The 22,318-nt window shown below is 44.5% G+C and overlaps 1 protein-coding gene across 3 annotated transcripts in view; it reads right to left on the reverse strand.

The window, feature by feature from the left end:
* Positions 1 to 22,318, reverse strand: part of atad2b (ATPase family AAA domain containing 2B) — a 69,075-nt gene that overhangs the window by 35,604 nt on the left and 11,153 nt on the right. For all 3 annotated transcript variants that reach the window (XR_004213396.1, XM_031866158.1, XM_031866157.1), the window contains exons 20-24: positions 17,745 to 17,880; positions 16,395 to 16,588; positions 16,144 to 16,303; positions 12,597 to 12,719; positions 10,211 to 10,339 (exon numbers count right to left, since the gene is read on the reverse strand). Coding sequence is in view for 2 of the 3 variants with exons in the window: in XM_031866158.1 (XP_031722018.1) it covers positions 10,211 to 10,339; positions 12,597 to 12,719; positions 16,144 to 16,303; positions 16,395 to 16,588; positions 17,745 to 17,880 (742 nt within the window). In the remaining variant the exon portion in view is untranslated. The remainder of the gene's footprint in view (positions 1 to 10,210; positions 10,340 to 12,596; positions 12,720 to 16,143; positions 16,304 to 16,394; positions 16,589 to 17,744; positions 17,881 to 22,318) is intronic.

Below are 22,318 nucleotides of genomic sequence, written 5' to 3' on the forward strand. Positions count from 1 at the left end.
ACACACACACACACACACACACACACACACACACACACACACACACGTATACACACATATACACGTATATACACATACATACACATACGTATATGTACATACATACACACACACACACACACACACACACACGTATACACACACATACATGTATATACACGTACATACACACACACATATACACATACACACACATATACACATACACACACACACACACACACACACACACACACACACACACACACACACATATATATACAGTATATTCAGACTGTTGGACTCAGCGGAGTGCAGCTCTCCTCCAGCTGTGTCTGTCACTGCTGTAACACGTGATGGAATGAATACAACCAACACTGTAAAGCTTCGTCAAACATTCAAACCCAGAAAGCAGCGGCACAGAGGCAGACTCAGCGAGCTGTCAGTCACACCCCTCTGCTCCGCTGGTGGAGGTGAACGTCCCTCCACACTGAAACACCCAACTCAAAAACAGAACCATATTTGCTTTGAGAGTTTTTAATTATAGAGTAAGAAAATATGCTTACGCACTGAAGACAACATGGGGAACAATGTAGGAGACGGAGAAAGACAGAAAAGGGGATCGTGGTGACACGGGGCCCCGGGTCATGAAGGGAAGACAGCCGTTTGTCACCGAATGTGACACTTCACACTGACACTTAATGAAACGTCCAGATCAATAAAGGATCCCATCCTTGCTTCCTGAAATGAAAGAGATCACTCACTTCCCTCAACTGCTGTTTAGCGCCCTTCCCATTTCCCTCTTTCCCTTCCTCTCTCTCTCTCTCCCTCTCATAAAGGCAGACAGCCACGCCATCCTGCTGGTTTCAAGGAATAGTTCCACATTTCGGGGAAACAAACGTATTTGCTTTCTTGCTAGAAATCAGATCAGAAGATCAACGGCACCCTCGAGTCTGTAGACTAAATATGAAGCCAGAAAAAACAGTTAGCTTAGCATAAAGAAACAGGGGAAACAACTAGCGTGGCCCTTTTTCACAGCAACAACAACCCTCCTGTCAGCACCTCTGAAGCTCAAACCAAAAGTTGTGATTTGTACGGCCCGTGACTCTCCGGGGTCTCCACAGTAATAAAACCACGAGAAACTTCCCACTCCACCAAACAAGACGGATTCCATTAAGCCATAATTGTAGTAAACAATCTCGTAACAACTCTATCTGCTGTGTCAGCGCGTTTGCACCTTTAGCTGCGAGCTGCATGTTGAGAGCCGTTGAAAGGCCATCGAAACGCTCCCAATCTCGTATCACGCACCTTTAAAAGCCTAAACAGAAAGCCATTACCGTTAATGGACAGATGAACCCCACAATTTGCACATTTCATATTTGCCACCCTGCTTTTCAAAGTGCCAAGGACACATTTATTTAAAAGCAGATAAATTGCTGCATGCAGATAGGTTCACTAATATAGCTTTTAACTAATAATTTGGAATATCTTTCAGTACAGGCATTTCACAGACCTATGAGTTGTCAGACTACTCTAAGGTGACTAAATAAAAAAGGAAATAGAGTGGGAAGGTAGAGTGGAAGACATAATCCAGTCAGAGCATCCATCTTTGTCCCTCTCCTCTCTGCTGCTCAGTAAATGGCCGGTGGAACGACGGTGCCTGTGGTGCCCTCTCCTCAGAACACGGATACGCACTAATGCACCGGCAGCTCCAAGTTCTGTTGAGGATGTCAGCCCTACATGCACACATACATACAGAGCAGGGTCTCAAGGCCTTCTGGGGGAAAGGTCTGTCGCCCACAGCAGAAACATGCATACAGACAAGCTGTACGGCGGGAGTGACGAGGTAAAGAGATTTGCTCTGCTTGGCTCATTTGACCGACGTCCTAGTTATCACACCCTTTGTGGAGGAGAGCGTACACTTGGCAGGAGCCCTCCGAGAAGAACAGTAATGGCGAACAGCTGGCCACTAGTACTCGCCTACCATAGTGTGAATCTGACAATCAGGAAATGGCCAAACTACGCTCTGCTACAGCCAATCAGCTTGCTATGACGGGGGCCGGACTGTTTGCTGTCCTGGCCCCCACAGTGATGGAACCAGCTCTGCATTAACATCAGTTCAGCATCTTTAAAGCAGCTGATGTTCTTGGAGGATTCTTGTAAAGGTCGATCAATTAATTGGAGACAATATGACGTCTTACAAACTATCGTATAACTTTGCAGTCCCAGTGAACAGCTGATTTATCAGCAAGCTGACGAGTCATTAGTGACCCATTGTCAGTTTATTCCGCCACATAAAAGTTCTCTCTCGAATATAACAACACTATTGGCTCGTGATAGCCATCGGCGAACTAATCGGCTATTGCCTTTTTCCTGATCAAAGTCATCATAATTATATCGGTCTACCTCTAGATTCTTGCAAATTTTGGGGTTGAATGTCCTTAAAGTCACTTTGGAGCAAAGACATTAACACACTGTTACTGTAGGAAGTTCAAATAAGTGCACAAGGTAGGTCAATAGATCTTCTCCAAAACCATACCGCATCCTTTATCCTCCTACCAATTAAAAACACATTATTATAGAACATCTGGAGGTCCTTAATGGAATCATAGGAGTCAGATTATTCCTGGATAAACTGCTACTGCTATGTTTGCTCTCACTCGGCCGACAGTCTGACAAAAGCCCCGATCTGTGAAGGATAGCCGCTGTACTTTGTCAGAACACTTGATTAGATTAGATACCCTGTGAGTCTGGAGGGACTCGGGTCATCACAGCTGTATAATAATAGGACTCGGCAGAAAGGAACATTAAATTAAACACTTTTTACACGGGGAGGCTTCGCTCTACATCGACACCTTACTGGAGGAGCTGTATAATTCATTGAATTTTGAATATGGTGGCAAATGAAGTCAAAATGAGGTCTCTTTCAGCTACATGCATGAGGTCATGATGTCTTAACAAGTTATTAGGAAGGACAGTGAGAGATTATTTGCTCAAACAAAACATTTTTCATGCCCTACATTTGAAAAGTCTGTGCCTGGTGATCATCTGCTGTTCAGGAGTAATGCTCTTCTATTCCTAACATACACAACTAATAGACCTTTGCTACCACCACATGTCAGAAGTCAAATTCAACAGTGGAGACACTGGACTCCTGTTGTCAGACGGCATTAAGGAACAACGCTGTGATTACAGATCACTGCTGCACTCACAATAAGAGTTTCTGCATAGAAGTAAATTTTGCTCTTCTGACGTGTTCTTCTTCAATAGATAATATATCCCTCATTATCTGATAAAAATGAAAAATCTAATCCATAAATGTAACAGCTTGTAGTGTCATGCTCTCCTGGGGAGTGAAACTGGATATAGGTTTGATTGTATGAAGGTCCAGACAGCGTCTAGACTCAGACTAATCCTAGCTCAAACTGCCCCATGGTGGAGCTGAGATGTTGGGGGGGGGGGGGACTATTGATTGCTCCCAGCGCTTGCTTTGGCTGAGTAAACAACTTGGCCTGCAGGCAGCGATCAAAATAAAACCCTGCAAAGTATTTATTCTCAATAAAAATGCTCGTATGGAGTATGGAGTTGTCTGGCAGGAATGAAGTGTATTCGAGAGGTGCTGTGCTAGTTTGTCAGCTGAGTTCTTGCATCGCCGTTGTGAAGAGTCTTAAGAGACTGAGATACTGGTTCTTAACTGCCATTTGGGCTGCTGGTGCTTCCAATATTTTCCTAAACCGCAGGAAGATTAAATACCGTTTCTTTCTCGGGACCTGGTGCAGCCGATAACATTTGGCTGCCGCTAAATTACATGTTTTGATTTTTACAATTCAGATTTCTCGTTCACTAAAACCATTTGTATTATTATTCAACAGCTGTTCACAATGTTACTGATACAAAGGATATTGCGATATACAGAGGTGATTCTGATTAACAGCATGAATAGATAAGTGCTTGTCTATAATAACCTCCCATGTATGGATCTGAAGTCAGTGGTTCTGAGGCGAGGGAAGTTCACATATCTTCCCACACATATCTCAATTACATTTCAAAACTTTTTCATAACTTCAAACCAATTTTCCATGACTGTAATAGTGTAATAAAGATCTGAGCATTTGCAAATAACATCATTCCCAATATGCAAACCCTAAATTGAATTAAGAACTCCAAAGTGCGTTGAATAAAAGCAAAAGTTTGGACCACAATATCCTGCACTCACTGAGGAATAGAGTTGGACATTAACTGCCGGGAAAGCTTATAATGTGAGACAATCGAATACTAGAGCTCGGTAATAAATCTTGGTTTTGGTGACAATTCATTTTGAAGACCACGAGAGTGGCGGCAATTCAACCGTATGTTAATGCTAGACGACGCAGTTTGCGGCTATGGATTTAACTGAATTCTCTAAGGTGCCTATGTACGATTGCATAAAGAAATATAAGGAAGTCAACTCCCTAAATGGTGGGATGACAACGTTTGATTGATCTGAGAGTAAAACTTTACGGACAGTCACTGAAAAGATGTGAGTGAGTGAGTGAGTGAGTGAGACACATTCACAGCCACTTGTCCGTGAGCCAGACCCTAAAATGGCGTGATGGAGCCACAACAACAAATATCCCAGAACCATTAAAAGCTCTTCCTGAAATATGTCACGTTAAGGCTGCATGAACACACCATCATTACCCAGTGACATGCTTCAGATAAGATGGTGTGATAGACGACAATAAACACAGTTCACAGGTCCCTCGACCCTTCGTGACTCGTCAGAATGACGGGTTAGCCGGGTTTTGTTGAGAGCGATTGATGCATCTCATTTCTGGGTTTAATGGAGATGTGGTGATTAGACTGGATGAGTGCGATTCTTAAGAGTAATTTGATGTAATTAAAAACCCAGTCGGCGCACATTTCTATTCTTGTGGTGGTCTAATGTGACTCGTGACGCTTAATGTGGCCATCCATTTCCCAGAGATGTGAGCACGGATGGCTGGGTTTGTGTTTGGGAATGTTAATCTCCACAGCGGGACGTGTAGACGTGAGCTGATCTTATTCTGGGGAAGACAATATATCACAACTGATAACCACCAAAACCAGAACTACTCAAAGGTAGAAGTACACAAAATACAACACTACAAATGAGAATAGTAGTTACCATGATGTCCCCTGTGACAGGGCAATATATGTTAAATCAGACAACCAGTAACTGAGTCTTCAAAACATCACGGCGTATCAATGCAAACCGTTAAAACACAAGGCAGCCGTCGTTCTAAAAAGGTGCATCCTAATGAGAAACAGATACCAGTTCACTTTCCATCAAGCTGGGTTTGAGAAGTGCATAAAGTCCAAAAGATCATTTGAATCCAACACACAAATCCATACGTGGTTCCAACGAATCTAATGCATCATGTTTGTGCAATTGTTCCAGTCAATTACAAGTTATCAGAACCAAGCAGAGTGAGGGAATATGCCCCATTAAGCTGCTTGGCGTCACTAGCTTCTGATGTTTACCGAAATTGACTAATCGACTGCACTATGGTAAAAACAATGAGAGTAAAAGCCCAGGAGACCTCGGAGAATGTTCCGACTGCAGCACACCCGTAATGCTGAGATGTTTTCTCTGGTCTGTAATGTTGTAGAGAAACTGAGAAAGAAATAGAGACGGCCCACTTATCATAGAAAGCACGGCCCCAGGTCCGCTTTAATTGGAAAGGCAGGACAGCCGATCCTTTGTGCAAATGTAAAGCAGTCTCCCGGCAGATATTGACAGGACAGATATTCCTGCAAAGAAAAGACCATCTCAAAACAATGAATGTGTCATTTGAGGTCCAGCCATCCGATTTATCAGACAATCAACAGACATGTCGGCGCGTAGACGCGGCATGAATGCTTCCAAAGCTCTCCTCACTTATTAGCACAGCTTGCAGCGATCGGGCCTGCACGGAGGCAATCAATCAATCGTTGCAGTGCAACTCTCCGGGCTCATTGGTTTCAGGCACAAGCGTAAGCTGTTTACCATAATATATATACGGTTATCTGCGTTGCATAGTAATAAGACGGCCGACGTTAAAAATCGCCACCCAACTTTTGTCAATTGTGCACACTTATCACGCAGCAGCAACTACACGGAGCGCTGCACTGGGAGGGAAAAGACCCACAGACACAAAATGAATCTTCAGAGACACTAACTCAGCTCATCTGCACCCTAAAAACAATAAATGGCAGCAAGCAGCATCGTGGATGATGTTACATTCATTTCACGCTTGGTGCCACAATGATCCAGGAGGCATCTGTGCCCACAAAATGGCAGCTTAAGCTCAGCGCTCGTTCGCTCAGGGCTTTGCATGCTTTGCGAGCACCACTGGGTGCCGGAGTGTGCAATTCTAGATTTGTTTTCTTCTGGTAGCCGAGAGGTCGGTTGGGGAGAATCGGTGTCCAGTTCTAATAACTACTTCTAACATCGCCGGAGACACTTTGTTTTCTGCTGTTGACCACCGTCGTGGTTTAATGTGTATCCCGTAGGAAGCTGAAGAAGTATTGCATCCACAGAACGAGATGCCATTCATCACCTGTAGTCTGCACCAGACGGGCATTGTTCAATGTATTATTCACTGAAATGTGCCATGTATGATGACGGATATAACATAGTAAAATAAGAAGGGAACGAATTCTTATGTAGGAATATATCTGCGCAAAGACAGAGCAGTTTTTATAAGTGGAAAATTCTTAATGGAGGGATTTTGCTGATCACTCGGGTTGACAGAGTAGCTTGTACAGTAACGTACAGGCGACTCGTAGCCTTAGAATAACGACAAAGTCAAGTGCACTGACTTGCTTGTGGCGACTGCAGATACTTGGGAGATATTGTTTACATCAGCCTGCATGCAAAAGACATTTGCTTGAATGTTAAACTCCCTTCAGCGAGTGCGGTAGGTCCAATGTCCTTGTAAACACAAGAGGCAGACAGATGAGAAAATCAAATTAATTGAATCCTCTTCAACAGTGCTTTGTTTTCAGAAAAGGTACCCTCTTATTAATCTATTTCCTCGTGCGCTGTGACCATCACGGCCCGTCACAGGCTGTGTGCCAGTTCGTCCCTTTTGTCCTGGGCAAGAATCCAGGCCATCCTTTATAGCAGTAACTACTTCAACCTGCGGTAAAAGGAAGCGGGAGTGGTTCTTATGACTTTAAATATCCCATCAAGGTCTTGTGATGGATTGACGTCGGCGATGGGGAGAGGAGCCGTCTGTTTACTGCGATGTGAGATGCAAGGCAGGGGAGTAGCGACACACAGCAGCGGTCCAACCACATAAACACAGCCCGGTAGCTGTTGCCTTGGGCATGATATCGAGCGACGCGGAGGACGCACTGTGCAGCCTCGGCATGGTTTCTGTTTCTTCCACACACGGTTCATCAGTTGAATAAGGAAACGCTCGTCAACTGGGCGAATTGTCCCAAAAAAACAAAACCGAGGAAGGTTTTTAACAAAGTGGGAAAAGTAGCACGCCACTTCAGTGTGACTATGACATTTAAGAAAAGCAGGAGAATAATCACACATCGATATTTAGTTCATCAATCAATAGCATACGGCTTCCGCCTGTCACAGAAAAACAAACGGCGGATTTAGCTCGTGAAAAACAGCCCATGATTGAATGAAAAAAAAATGGGTCTTAATAATGAATGAAAGGAAGGCACTCCATGTGAACCAGATTCGTGTGGCGGTGCACTACGAATGAACCCGGGGTTGTGGCCCACCTAATGGGCTTTGGGTTTTCTGCTTCTCCAGGGAGGGGGGGGTAGAGAGACGGGCTGTGAGAAAAGGACGAGCAGAGGAACCATGACAGCGCGGTCCACGCAAGCTAATGGAAACCATTGCCTTCTTGCTGTTTTCTTGTGCATTAACAGCAGAGAGGCTTCCCCATCTTCCCACCCCTGACTGTGCCCCCGCTATCTAAAACTCAACAACCGGGCTTAGCCACGGCCACTGCTTTTAACACCTGATTCAGAAATATCCTTCAGAAAAAAAAAAAAAAAAGAAAAAAAAAAGAAAGAAAAAAAAAAAAAAAAAAGGCTTTTCGCGTAACTTCCGCCACGGTTCAGAATAGCGCATCTCAACCCTGCCACCACTCCATATAATCTGGATGTCACAGGCAATTCTCAGCTCTAGGCAAGCGGAGGGAGAGAGGGAGAGGTGGCCCAGATAAAAGCCCTTTAGAACAGCAGATACCAAAACGGCTCCGGAGAGGCTTCGCCCTGCAGGTAACGATCTAGGATAACTTCCACCTTCACGTGTCCTGACCCTCCGCAGAGGAGGAAGGGAAAGCCCACCACCCCGAAATGACCCGGCTGCAGCGGGGTGTGATTTCAGTTTCTGTTTCCCAGCATCTCTCCCTGCAGATGCACTGCGCTATTATTATTATTATTATTATTATTATTATTATTATTATGACGCTGTGTCACAATCTCCAGACATAACTGACTCTGTGATCAATTAGCCTAATAGCTGCCTCGCTGAGGTGCTCCAGGTGAGAACTGGCTGCCGATGTCACAAATTATTCACCTCAGCCAGTTAGCCTAATTAATTACGCTTCTGGTGGAGGCTGATAACAACTCTCCCCAGAGCTTCCAAATTGGTGGTCCGCATCCGTGACATTTGGCTTTGCAGATAAAAAAAAATACAGCTAACAGTAGCATGAACTGTCACCCTAAAAAAAAAGAAGATAGGTCACTGTGGATGACACAAATATCAATTAGCTGATTAACATTAGCATGTGCTCTTCTTTTACTTTGCCTTTATGCGTTGCACGTCGTTACGGATATGTAATTGAAAGTGATTAGTTACATTACATTAGTTTGATGTGCAATAAAGCAATCAGTACAGTAAATACATGATAGCGGTGTGCACAATGTAATAATGATAAAATAATACGGACCATCTCGTGTTCGTAAAATTGTACGTTTTTGTTGAGCTCTATGGGAGTTCAGGCTGTAGTTATTGACTGTGTACTTATGTCTTGTACTATAAGTGTGTATAATATGTATTGACCAAAAAAAGCTACCGGCTCAAGTCCGACGTTAGAGTCTAGAGTCTTCCATCAAGGCTACATTAGTTTAACCTGCAGTGAATTATTGATGGGAGGAAAATTAAACAATTTATTTAATATTACCTCCCTACTATATACTGTAACTGTTTTTTTCCCCGGCTTAGCAGAGCAAGATAAACTGTAGTGATCTCAATACTTCAACTTTCCGAGAGTCTTACAGTATTAATGGTGGCCAACAGAGGCTCTTATCTCTCATGAGGGGGCCGTCTCCCTGGGAGAAGGGATGGTTTACCCACACAGCAGGGGTTCCAGTGGGGGGATGCTCTCGTGAGGGACAAGCACCACCTTGTGTCGGACACTTGTACTACACAGACAGACAAAGTTTGCACAGACAAAAGAAGAGTTTGGTGGATCTTATGTTAGCTATATGCATATGTTACTATCCTACCTCCACACTCTTGTACGTCTCGTTTGTGTACGCCTCTTTTAGCCCATATCATTCCCGTTATTTTTGGCCAGGTGGAAGCCGTTCTTCAGATTACATGCTTATCTCCGATTTGTTCAGGTAACAGCCCCATTAGTCTGCCCCCTGCCCATACCTGGCCCTCCCTTCGCCCTTAGGCACCTGCCATTTACCACAGGTGGGCATGTAATTGCTCTGTGGCGTGGTCATGTTCTGAGTGGTTAGCAGAGAGCAGCCTCGCTAATGAGGCTACTCGCTGTGATGCTTCTCCAATGCCGAGAAATATATGCCTATGCGTGTGTGTGTGTGTGTGCGTGTGTGTGTGAGCAGGCAGGTGTGAGGCGCCACATACATCTGGTATACGGTTGTAATACAACACAGCTGCTTGCTGCTACATCAAAGGCAGAAACTAGGCGAGTAACCGACAGCCAACGTTTGTGTGTGTGTGAGTCAAAAAGAAAGGTAAAAAGGTACTCGGACATTTCTGCATTTGTTTAAATAAAAACTATGCAGGCACGATCAGTATGTGCATGTGACCACGTCCACAAAAGATGTACATTTCAGTGGTAGTAGTCATTTTTCCGTTTCACAAGTAAATGTGTGGCACTGCTGTCATTTAACTTGTCCTATAAGGTGGGGGGGGGGGTTACAGAGGGCCCACCTATGCATCACCCTTCATCACCCTGTTCCGGTTGTGTAGCCATGAAGTTGTGGATCAGGTGCGGATACTCACTCGTGGTGCACTGTTTGTCGGCGGCCTCGCCCTGAGTGCTGCTCTTGGCCTGCTCCTCTGCTGCAGCGTGGGGCCTCCCGGTCTCCTCGGAGCCCATCATCTCCGTCAGCTGAGCCGGCGCCTGGAGGTCTGCGGTGCCCACAGAGAATCGGTTACCGTCAACAGACAACAATCTTTGCGTGTGTGTGTGCGTAAAAGAAAAAAATACACTTCAGAAACGTACTGCTGGCAAGTTAGAGTGCTCGTGTGTACGTGGATGTGTGTACAAACACCAGAAAAAGACGAGCACTAACCACGAGTCAATCAGAGCGAATATTACCACAGAAACTACAACGATATCCTTTTGCAACGGTGAGATGTTGGGAATGAAAAGCAGTGGTGTGGTGGAGACGCATGCAAACCCCTGAAATTGAGACATTTCAACTCTTGACATCCAGCGGTATTTAAGTTGTTGGCCAAAAATCACAGCTCCTTTCATCTCGTCACAGGGGAGAAAATCCCCCAAGATACACTGCTGCAAATGGACAGCATAGAGTGCTGGGCTAATTGATAGCTTTATAGCAGGGCATTGACGAGAAGATGAAATATTGTGCATGTCGCTGTATTCCTCCTCTCAGGCTATGTTCATATACTATCAACATTATATTTAAATTGTTAATTTTTAAGATTTGTACCAAGTTGCTGGTGTACGATTTATTATTCTAATAATAAACATTTTATTTGGTACATTTTGTTTCACAAAGTTGGGATAGCAATGTTTAAATCAAGCCTCGTGTTGCCTTACACCTAAAAGAATGATCCCAGTCTCTTCCACACAGTGAGGCACACAGCTTATCACTTCAACACTGCTGTGGGATCGGTACTCGGTGCCGGGCGATACCCAAAGCTCAAGTATCAGGACTGAAAAAGTCACATTGGTGCATCCCTATCCCTATCTATTCTGTTCCTGCAATATGTATTCAGCATCCTGTGCTTTTAGTTGCTAAAAGAGAAAATCAAAAGCAACACGGTGACGTCTGAAGATTGCTTCCTCTTTGATAAGCTTCCGGTTTGATGTGGAACAACCGGGCCTCTGTGGTTTAAATCAGAGGGTTGGGCTGTACACAATGCTTTAGACTATGTGGTTACAGATAAACAGGTCTTCTTGTGCAGTTCCCTTAACACTCTGGGGTTGCATGGATTACAATATATGGGGGGTGAAATAAACATGTTGTGCAGAGAGAGAGACATGTTTTCATGGACAATCAATAAAATATATACATGTAGTTATTGTATTTATTTCTGATTCTGTAGTCTTGGCTAGGTATGGAACATATACTGTGAGCGTATATCATTTTTCCAATGTACTCTATCCCCATGTGGGCAGGTGCAGCAACAGGAGTATGTGCATATATAAAGGCATATATGCTTAATATTTGTCAACGTACATAAAAGTCAATACTTAAAAGCTCAAGCGTATCATTTAACTACACCGTGCGTGTGTGTTTTTATGTGCATAAACCTAATTTAGAGTTAGCCTAACTCCACCGGGCAGCGCTCGGGGCTGTTTGGTGAGCGTACAGATGCAGGGAGCCAGCAGACAGCGAGCACAGAAGGTACTGTCTGGAACGCCGGAGCCTCGGGCATCGCTCCTCTCCGCACCACATACTCTACACTAAAAAACAGACTCCTCCGTCAAGTACCACTGGGCAACCCTACAGAATCCCCCCCCCCCCAAAAAAGCAGGTTTATACTCTGAAATAATCTATCAAAAGAAAAGAAAGGAAGGTGACAGAACAGGCCAGGGACTACACCGCCAACACGGACCAGCTCATTATTCAAGTGACTGAGTATTCTTCCAAAATCTTTATTTATTTAGATAAACAAATGATGCGTTTCATTTCGGTGTAATTAGTGTGCTAAATGAGTCTGCTCTACCAATAATATACTGAAAACAACCAGCTACATAAAGTGGGCAATGCAGACAGAACAATGGGTATTTATCAAGTAACGGGACTTATTAACGGTTGTGATCTTGTAATGTAAGGACCGAGATACGACTTGGCAATGGGAGATATTTTTAGTCTTTAACTCCGCTACGAGCCACAACGCTGACATTACACCAAGTCTTGTAGATGAGATATTAAAAAAAAATAATAATTTAATGTATATTGCGCCTTAATTTAGACAGCGAACCGACAGGTGTCTATTATCAGATATTAACGGACACCTTGCTGCCAATCAGAATAGAGTATATAAGGATATGTTTGGGCCTGCACATTTTCCCATGTTTCCAGAGAGATAATAGTGTTTATCTGTACAACTGTGTACAGACAGGAGTTTATGTTTCGGTACGACAGCGAGTGTGTGTTATTTAATGACAGAAAACACCGAGCGGTTTCCTCACCTCTCTTCCTGCGCGCCTCCTTGATCTCTTCACACATGCGGTCGAACTCGGGGTCCAGCTCGGCAGCAAATATAGCGTGAGCGGTGTCCTTTAAACTGCATGCTCGGTGCCTGATCACCTTGTCTGAGAGAGGAGACAGTGAAACACAACATTAGTGTCACAACACACAACACTGGTTTCAAGTGCTTGACATGTATATTCAAGGGGCGCGTCCTTTGTAAGGCAGGATATCAAATCTGTATATGTGCCATGGTAGTCTAACAATTTTTCTCTTTTAGATATTGATTTCTTTTTTCCTTCTTCCATTTAGTTTGCAGTTTGATGTTGCATGCATGCCCCCCCCCCCCCATCATGTATGGAAATGCAAGACAAGGAGTCGATACCCATTCCACTGTATGTGTGAGAAAAGGGATCGCAGCATTTTCTCACAGGTTGAATAAAAGGATAGCGCTAGCTTTGGTGAGAAGCGTTAACAGGCATAACTCGAGTAATGCACGAGGTTCTGGATATCACCACTTCACCCATTCCAGACAGAGGAGGGTGCATTCACACAAACACGCTGAAATGTTGTGTTTTTTTTTTTAATAAAACGCATACTCATTCGCTCTCACATGCACACTCCCTTACACCTTCACAACTCGTATGTCTCTTAGATGTAGCGCAGCATCATTAAATCCGGCTCCTGCATCCATGGAGGGAAAATAGAGATGGAGCTGAAGTGGCAGACTAAAAGCAGAGGCACAGTAAACAGACAGCCTCTCATTACGGCAGGCAGAGGGAGAACAGTTCAGCCAGAGAGTGGCAGAGGGGTCACAATCTGCCATCTTCCTTTGTCCAATTGGAGGGTGGCTGCCTAATTGCGATGGAGGCAATTTGTGTGTGCTTTTCTACTGACAGAGTATGTCTGAGTGTGTGTGTGTGTGTGTGTGCATGCATTATAAGTGGGGGAAGAATGGCCGTCAGTGGAAGGGGTGTCAAAAGCCAGGTGGGAAGCCGAGAGCTCATCAGAACCCTTATTGGCCCTGAATAACCTCTATCTAGAACACGCAAAGAACGTTCTGACATACAGCGCTGTTGCTTACCGGCACAGTCACGGGGTTGTTATCACCGTTTCCCTCAAGCAATAAAGATGCATTTGTGAAACTGAGTCACATTGTGGAGCACAGAGATATCAGCCTTTTTTATAAACGTAACCCAAGTTATTATTTAGCGAGGTGAGGGGGTAAAAGACAAGGAAGCAGACGCGATTGCACGTGGAGGACGGTGCGATGAAGATAGCGCGAAGGACAAGGAGAGACGGAGCACTCAGGGATAATGAGGGTTTTTTTCCCCGGCACTTTTTTCAAGCTGGTGTAGAATTTCCCCAGCAGCGTAATTGTGCACGGCCATATTTCCCGGGCAAAACGCTGGGTGAGAGGCTTTCTTGGTCTTCTTTATTAACCTGCCTAATTGCATTTTTTTCTCTTTAGCGTTTCATTTGTAGACCCGGCATTCCAACAAATGACCCGAGCCCTCGCCTGCAAAGACCAGAGATATGATTTATTAATTTGGGCTGGAAGATAATTGCTTCCCATCGGTGTCAGGCAGCTACATCTTTTTGAGGGAACAAAGCAGGTAAACACACAGGGCGAGAATTTAAATGGTCATATTGAATGAAAGGTCTGAAGCAGGTCTTCTGCATGCAGCTTTCAATTATCATCATGGTACTGCTGTTGAGGATTAGATTCTGGTAGAAATAAACTGTTTCTCTTCCGTGCAACAAGCTCATTTTCGCAAGCATCTTTTCCATGATTTTTTTAAAATATATTCACAAACATGCATCCCTCTTCACATGGGCTTTTCCCTGTCGTGCAGGCAAGTAGCCAATTTAAACAACGCATATAAATCCAATTTATTTTGTAAGCTACTGCAAATAACAGGCCTCTTTGTTTGCATTATGTGTACATGTGTGCTCTTGTGTTTTCCAGCACTCATTATGGAGCCCATGTTTGGCTTTGGAAAAGGTGCTGAGACGGGGAGGAGGATGATGTAAAAATCGGTTCAAACTGCAAGACAAGAGACAATTAAATTTTCATGCATATGCAGCCTCTCAGCTACGGAGCAGGAATTACACAGTGGGAATGTATTTCCAGGGGGGGAGGCTGTATGCACTTTATTTCATTTGAATTCCAAGTTGAAGAAAACCATCTTGAGGCCTGGAAGCCCTTTTCATAAGTCATTAAGTGTTAAATCTAATTACTTTTTCCTCACACAATGACAGCCTAATGGAACACAACAGTGACTGCAGAGACACATGGTCGGACTTATTTGGAGAGTCCAATGTTGATTTATTACCATGGGACCCTCGGAGGCCTTCACAAGAACTAGAAAACTAAAGAACTTATTTTGGGATACAGAAGTGTGAAAGCTTGTTTAGAGATATCCGTTGTCAGTTTCAGGGACAATCTTAAGATTGAGTTTAGGATTAAAGGAATTCCTCAACATTTGAGTGAACTTACTTGTGTGTTTTGTGAAGTAATTTGAGTATCATCCCTCAAGACAACATGACACAGTGGATATCCCTGGTCACATTGGGGTCACTTACAAACAGACTGTATATAAGAAGACCTGGTTTGTGGACAAATGTTTTGAAGCCTCTAGTTTGGCATATTGGCTGTCGCCACCTTGTTTTTTGTAACCAGACGTGACGCAAGAGGGTGGAGTCATTTTCCTCATTGACTTCTATTCAATCGGACTTCTTTTTGCAACCGGAGTCCCCGCCCTCTGATGGGCACCAGAAAGAAGGCAGGTTCTCCTTCCAGACCCGCAGGTTGCAGCAGCCTGCTTGCAAACTCAACCGCGGAAGGTCGTGACGTGTCTAACAGTTCAAACTCTCTGGCTCCGAGACCGACTAGTCACAGGCAGCTGGCCTGATGACGAGCACACTTCATCTCCCAAGCAAGGGGAGGACGGGAGGGGGTTACACATACACACACACACAGTACACAAACACACCAGAGACCTGCAGAAGAGACACAAACACCGGCATCTTAGATAAGATGCACTTTGTGTCAGATATTCTCAGATACTACTGACTGTAGCGCTGCATGTGACTTAGGTAAGCATCTTTACACACACACACACACACACACACACACACACACACTTTTATGTTCTTTCTGTATTTGCTTTGTTTCTGTTCTCCTTAATCAAAGCTCTAATATCTCTTCAGCGTGAGACATCAAGCAGTCTCCTGCCGCTGCTTTGGTCTCAAGTTAATCTGCTCATAAGATTTCCATCACAGCTTTCTTGCCAAGTCCTGGATGAAATGATCACCATTAACTTAATCTCTATGCTTTAAAAGAAAAGAGATAATTCCGTGATGCATTCAGCCCATTTTAGCACACAAATTCCAGCCATTTTGAACTTATTGTTTTATTAAAACTTGGCAGATTGTGTTGAAGTACAAGTAAGCACAAGTCTGCAAGCATGTGGCTTTCGCACACATTAAATTGCATATTGCATTTATGTACAGTACCCTACACATGTACGTAGTATTACTCCTCACCTCCAGGATCCTTGTCAGGATTGTATTCTAAAGCGTTGCTGCAGATGAGGTCGATGTCCCTCAGGAACTCCTTCACTCTCAGGTACTGGTGGGTGTCAATCTTGGTCATGGCAGTGGACAGGTCCATCGGCTGCCCAATAACCTCCAGGTAGTCCGACACCTGACACGCAAAGTCCATTTTAAGACAGGATTAAAACCGGATTTGTCAAACTGTGAGTGAGATACCGGGACGCGGGTTCAATCCTCTTTACCTCATCGATGTCAACCGGCTTGCTGAAGATGTTGAAGCGTTTGTCGGTGGCCAGGCGCTTGGTCACGTCCCTGAGAAAGAGCCGGAGCTCCCGTAGTGTGTTCTCCTCCTGCTCAGCCAAGCGGCGCTGCTCCTCTGTTGACAGGACTCTGGGGCCCGGAGCCTCCGCCGCCGGCAGCACCTCTTCACACCTCCCTGTCGAGAGGGAAGCAGAAACAGAAAAGTACGCCGACGAATTAGAATGCATTTTCATACAGCTTCCATCTATAGACCTAAAAAAAAAAATCTAACGCCAAGAGCGATCCAGAGACAAAATAAAGAATGTTTAGTTGCTGTGGGCAAACGCACAAACAGAGGCCTCACCTACAGGCAAAAGCACTACTCCATCTATGCAGATATAAAATATAGGCACACAGCTAGCACATTGGTTGGAAGTGGACAACCAGACAGTCCACCAATCTCAGCCCGGATCCTTTTTTCATCATCGCAGACACGGATCAAAAAATACTTACCCCAGGTTAGAAGAAAAAAAAAAAAAAAAAAAAAACCTTTTAAGATTCTTGCAGCTCTTTCCTGAACACAGGTTTTGATATCCACTAAGGAAAAGCCTCTGGACTATGACAGAGTGATGAAGAAAGGCAAGCAGACATCCTCTCCTCCTCTCCCAAGGCGCCAGTCCTCGCCCAAGGCATCTGCCGACATCGTTAGGAAGCTCTCCACAGCACCTCGGGCCGCTTCACTCGGCAGCAGCAGCAATCCAAAGCCCTGATTCTAATTATGGCTAATAACAGCCAGGCCCCTCGTAGCGATTCCTCTTCCCTGCTTTCCCGCCGGCCTCTCTGCTGGAAGCCATAATGCTGCCTTATCCAGGCAGGAACCCCCGAAGAGCACCAGGCGAGTAAAGCGGGGGACCCCTGCCTGGCATCAATGAGCAAACTGCGGCTGAATGCTGGGCACACAGTTGTCTTATATTGAACCTGAGCGAGGGGACCACTGAGGACTGGGGGGGCAAAGGCAGGGGGGGTTGGAGGGATGGTTGGAGGCTGATGATTTTGATGTGCATGAGGGTTGGAGTTGTCCAGAATAAATACTGGCTTCACACTTTTATTCTCAATCTCTAAAGAGATATTAAACAGATTCTGAACAGGTAAAACATGTAACTGCAGAGTGCAAATGTGAGTCAAGTACACATACAGGAGGATATTTCAAACACTGAAAGACTGTGGGAGAGATAGAGAGCAGAGCTGGGAAGGAAAGAAGCATTAGCAGACAACACTGCCCTCTAGGACCGACAGCAGAGATGAGTCATAACCGTCTCGTCCCGCATGTCTCAGTGAATGGCACTCAGTACCTGTAGTCCTGAGGCGAGGCGGAGCCCTGGCTGCTTGGACCAGCAGCAGGTCGGAGAAGAAGCTCTTCCTGTCCTCTTCTGCTGGAGAGCACAGCGTCACGACCTCGCCGTAGGTCCTCTGGAACAAACTTCTGAGCTGTAAGAAAAACAATCGGGGATGAGAATTCAGTTCACCATATATCGCTATCACTTACAATTAAATCCCTTTTAATATAAATCAGGTTAAAGCATATAATAACAAGCACAAAGGCACCTAGCTTAGCCTGAAAATGGTAAAACAATGGCGTCTGTGCGGTAGGTTCGTGTCTAAAGCTTCTACACTAAATGCATTTCTTTCATTTCTTAATTTCGGCTCCCTGCTAAATGTATTACATTTTGAGAATACTTCATTTCATTTACCCACCGTCTTCTTGAACTAATTACTCCAATTTATGTTTGTTACATAAAAGACAGCGTGCAGCTGATTGTGCCAGTTTTCATCAGATCCTAACATTAAAGTGAAGCCCGACTGAGCACAGCAGAAACCCAGCGCACCGCTTACAAGTTGAGGACTTCACCAACAGACGACATATTTCATGTCCAGGTTAACCGCAACAGTGGGACAAAAATAAAAAAGGGTCTTTAGTGATTTCAAGACCACATGATAGCTGATCAAAGCAAAGCTTCCGAACTTCATCAATAATGCATCGCCTTTAAAAATGCAGTAGTTTCAGGATGTGGGCCCAGATATCATTTTAAGCTTTCAGATATTTAAAATATGGACTGTTTAAAAAAAAAAAAAAAAAAAAAAAAAAAAGGTAAGAGGTCTGAAGTTGTTTATACTCGTGCTCGGCACCGTAGAGCGAGAAAATTGCGCTAATTTAACTGAATCATAGATGAATAGTTAAAAAGTGCATTGATTTGATTGCCTCTCAACATGGCGACGCCTGAGCAATTGGCCCGTAGCTTTCGGTGCCAACAGTGCTTAAGGTACAAACTGCGGCAAGCGTGCCTACAGAGCCAACAGTGTTGGCTGAGGGGGAACCAGAGGGTGGGCGCTACACTTCCTCACCGAGTCCAACGACGCCGTCGGTCAGGACGGCGTTATCAGCTGTAACCGCCTCATGAGCAGTGCAGGACGGCGGCCGTGAGACGACCAGTGGGACACGCCCACATGCACCAACACGCACTGAAAGCACGCGCAGCCGACCCGATATGTCAACGAAGCGAGGAGAAGCTCCGATAACGACATCCACAGAGGGAGAGAGACTTCATTCTCTGCTCAGGTTGACACTACACCATTGTATCTTTATGCAACAAATAGTTGTTTTGCTGCTATATTAATGCTCTGAATGCTGTAAATTGCTCTTTTAAAAATACAATATTGGTAGAGAGATGCATAAACCTTTTTCCAGCTCCATAACATTCTGGTGTGCATCCCCACCGGGGCTTCAAAGATCCCAGTTCACTTCCATGATGGAGCTCAAGGCTGCTCCTGACAGGAAGCCCTGTTGCTGACAAAGCACCTTCTTTACCTACCTACCTACCTACCCCCATCTGTCTTTCACATCGATCCTCTCCTTTACCCATGACATGTTTGTTCTCTCTCTCCCCACATTGCCTTCTGTTCTTTCTTATCCTCTCTCTCTTTGGAGTTCACTCTCTCCTCAGAAGGCAGGAGGGGAAAAGGAGGAATGGAGTAAAAAGGAGGAAGACAGTAGGGGAGCCAGAGACAGCAAAAGTGTATGTAGCACACAGCGGGTAATGATCCGCAGCATTTTTCATCATGATGAAGGCTGCAGGGGTGTTGACACACGGAGGGTTAGCAGAAATGTGTGGATAGATGAATGCTTGAAAGCTAATAGAGAGCTAAATGTACAAAGAGAAGAGCAACTATAAAACAAAACCGGACAGCTGTTCTGCTAGCATGATCAATTCTGAGCTGCAGACAGACTTAAAAGAAAAAAAAAAAGTAAAAAGTCTTTTGTCAGACTGCCGAGCTCCGTGCTGTTGCTACATCTTTATCTCAATTTTCTAAAGATGAAAATCCCCTCTGCAGGTATTAAAGTGAGATGGCAATAAAACACAGCGTGAGTGGGAAAAACTCTTCATCTAATCCACATAAAAAACAGCTGAGACGCCTTCGCGAATTACAACCATCTACAACTACAAGGGTAAAGAAGTAATGTCAACGTCCTGCGTTAGGAAAAATGTTTAGAAATGACAATCCGGACAGAAATGTACACACTAAAGTCAAAATGGTGATCACTGATTGAGGGTAAAACAGCATGAGATGGTCAGGTGGATTGGTGAGGCGTCAGCAGTGATGGTCGAGCTTCAGGACGTCCCGGGACGGGATAGGAGTCAAATATGATACAAATTGAGTGGCGTTGACAATGACTGCACACAGTTCTTATTAAACCCCTTTGACAACAAAGCTCTCAATTCACCACTCCATCTACATTCAGCAACTCCTCCTGGGAACTGAAAGGAGTCAGTCGAGGTGGTCCGGCCATCTGATGGGGATGCATCTCTGTAGAGGTGTTCCAGCACGTCCGACTGGGAGGACACCACAGGGCACGCTGGAGGGATATCACATCCCATCTGGCTCGGGAATGCCTCGGGATTCCCCCAAAAATGAGCTGGAGGATGTGGCTACGGAGACAGACGAGTGGGCTACCGGACTGAATGTTTAACATCCACTGAGGAGAAATGACCAGTGATGTTAAAAGTGCACTGCTTTAAGAGTTGTGTACAAGAGCTCCATTGAAAGACGATAAATGATCATAAAGAATAACCGCTGAGCTCTGGTTCATATCAAAGCCCGCTAAGATTACATTATCCACTTATTATTTATGACCGTGACCTCGGTATCGCCCATTGTGTTTGTTTACTTAAAAATGTCCCCAACATATCAGCCAACATGGTGCCAGAACAAACAGGAGAGCTTCCCTTACCATTGTAAGACCTGAGCATGTGCAGGCAAGACTCATTGTCTCATTCCAATTCAAATGTTACCAAGTAATAAAAGCAAATAGCTCTTTGACAGGGTGTATTTGTATTATTATGCTATTCTATCATATCAGTGGCATAAAATGACAATAATATCCGTCGCAAAGAAGTTATCGTGACGGGCATATTCATACCATTTACAACACACCGTTGTGTGATGTACGACGCCTCGGAACCGCACACCCTGAAGAGCAAAATGAAGGGACACTATATCTCACTCCAACTACAGTTGCTTCACACTTTAAATCACACGTTCGAGCCATTTCCATCGGTCCTCCGCCGTGGAGGAAGTCAATGTAACGGCGTGAGCGTCTGCCGAGGGAGGGAGGGAGGCTGTGTAGTTGGACCACAGCCTGTGGTGTCAGCTTTGGCTGGGGAGGGATGCTGCCTCTTCCCTGCTGCGGTCTGGAGCGGAGACAGCAGCTGTCACTGTGTTCTCTGTGCCAGAGAGTGAAACAACACTTCCAGAGATCGCCAAAATCACTTGAAGCGCCATCGACTGCAGCGCGCGTGTGTGTGTGTGCGCCATAAAAAAAAATGTAACCAAAACTCCACTGGGCCACTTTGAGACAAGAGATAAGCATCATTTGACAAAACAAATGAAATGCGAAATAGGTCAAATTTATAGACGAGACAAAACTGCTTAACATGCACACGGCCTCAGCAGAAATTCACTCACTCAGCAAATAATCTGCAGATCGTACGCTCAGTGGGAAACGTGAGGGCCGGTTTCAGTGGGCAGAAACTTCAAAGCTGCTCGTTATCACACTCGTAGTACAGCTGAGAGCATGTATTTATGTAAACAGTCCATTTATGTATTTATGTGGCAACAGCACAGCGTCAAGAGACTTGGAACCAAAATAACCAGAATCACCGTTAATGGAAACGACTGAAGGATTCATTGAACAGCAGGCTTATCAAAACTAGTAAATATAATAATACAACAATATTAATAACGTCATAGTTGAACATCTAGGCCGGTCCTTTGTCATTGCCAGTGTGGGAACAACACAGAAGGAGGCACAGCGTGTGGTACAGGTAGAGTGGTTTGCAGAAGTTAAGAAGAAGAAGAACTGATTAACAAGTGTAATGGAGTAATTCCATAACAAACTAGCAGCGCAAGACACTGAAATGGGGAAGAACAGCCAGGACAAAGCCGACGTAGCCCGAGGACAGCGTTGATATGCTCACGCTGGCTCCATATTGACTTGGGCACACCATTTGTCCCATCACAAGATCCCCGATACTCCAGGCTACACGTTATGTGTTCAATGACCAAAGAAAAGGTAAATTTAATGAAAAGAAGTAATTGCCAATCCTACGTGGTTTCAGCCAGTCACCTAGCATGTAATGAACAGCAATCTGCCATGAGACACTTTCATATTGCTAATCACCAAACACGGTGGAGGGAAGGGAAGCAAAACGCCTTGAACAATGTTAAGAGTAATATCAAACATAATACAAAGAATGGCAGGGAAAGAAAGATAGAAACGCAAGTAAAAAATTGAAAAGAGTGTCAACTACAACTCCGGGGTTAAAAAAAAAAAAAAAAAAAAAAAAAAAAAAAAAAAAAAAAAAAAAAA

This window comes from Anarrhichthys ocellatus, unplaced genomic scaffold, assembly GCF_004355925.1.
Source record: "Anarrhichthys ocellatus isolate YVR2014 unplaced genomic scaffold, GSC_Weel_1.0 scaffold34, whole genome shotgun sequence".
Classification (NCBI taxonomy): Eukaryota; Metazoa; Chordata; class Actinopteri; order Perciformes; family Anarhichadidae; genus Anarrhichthys; species Anarrhichthys ocellatus.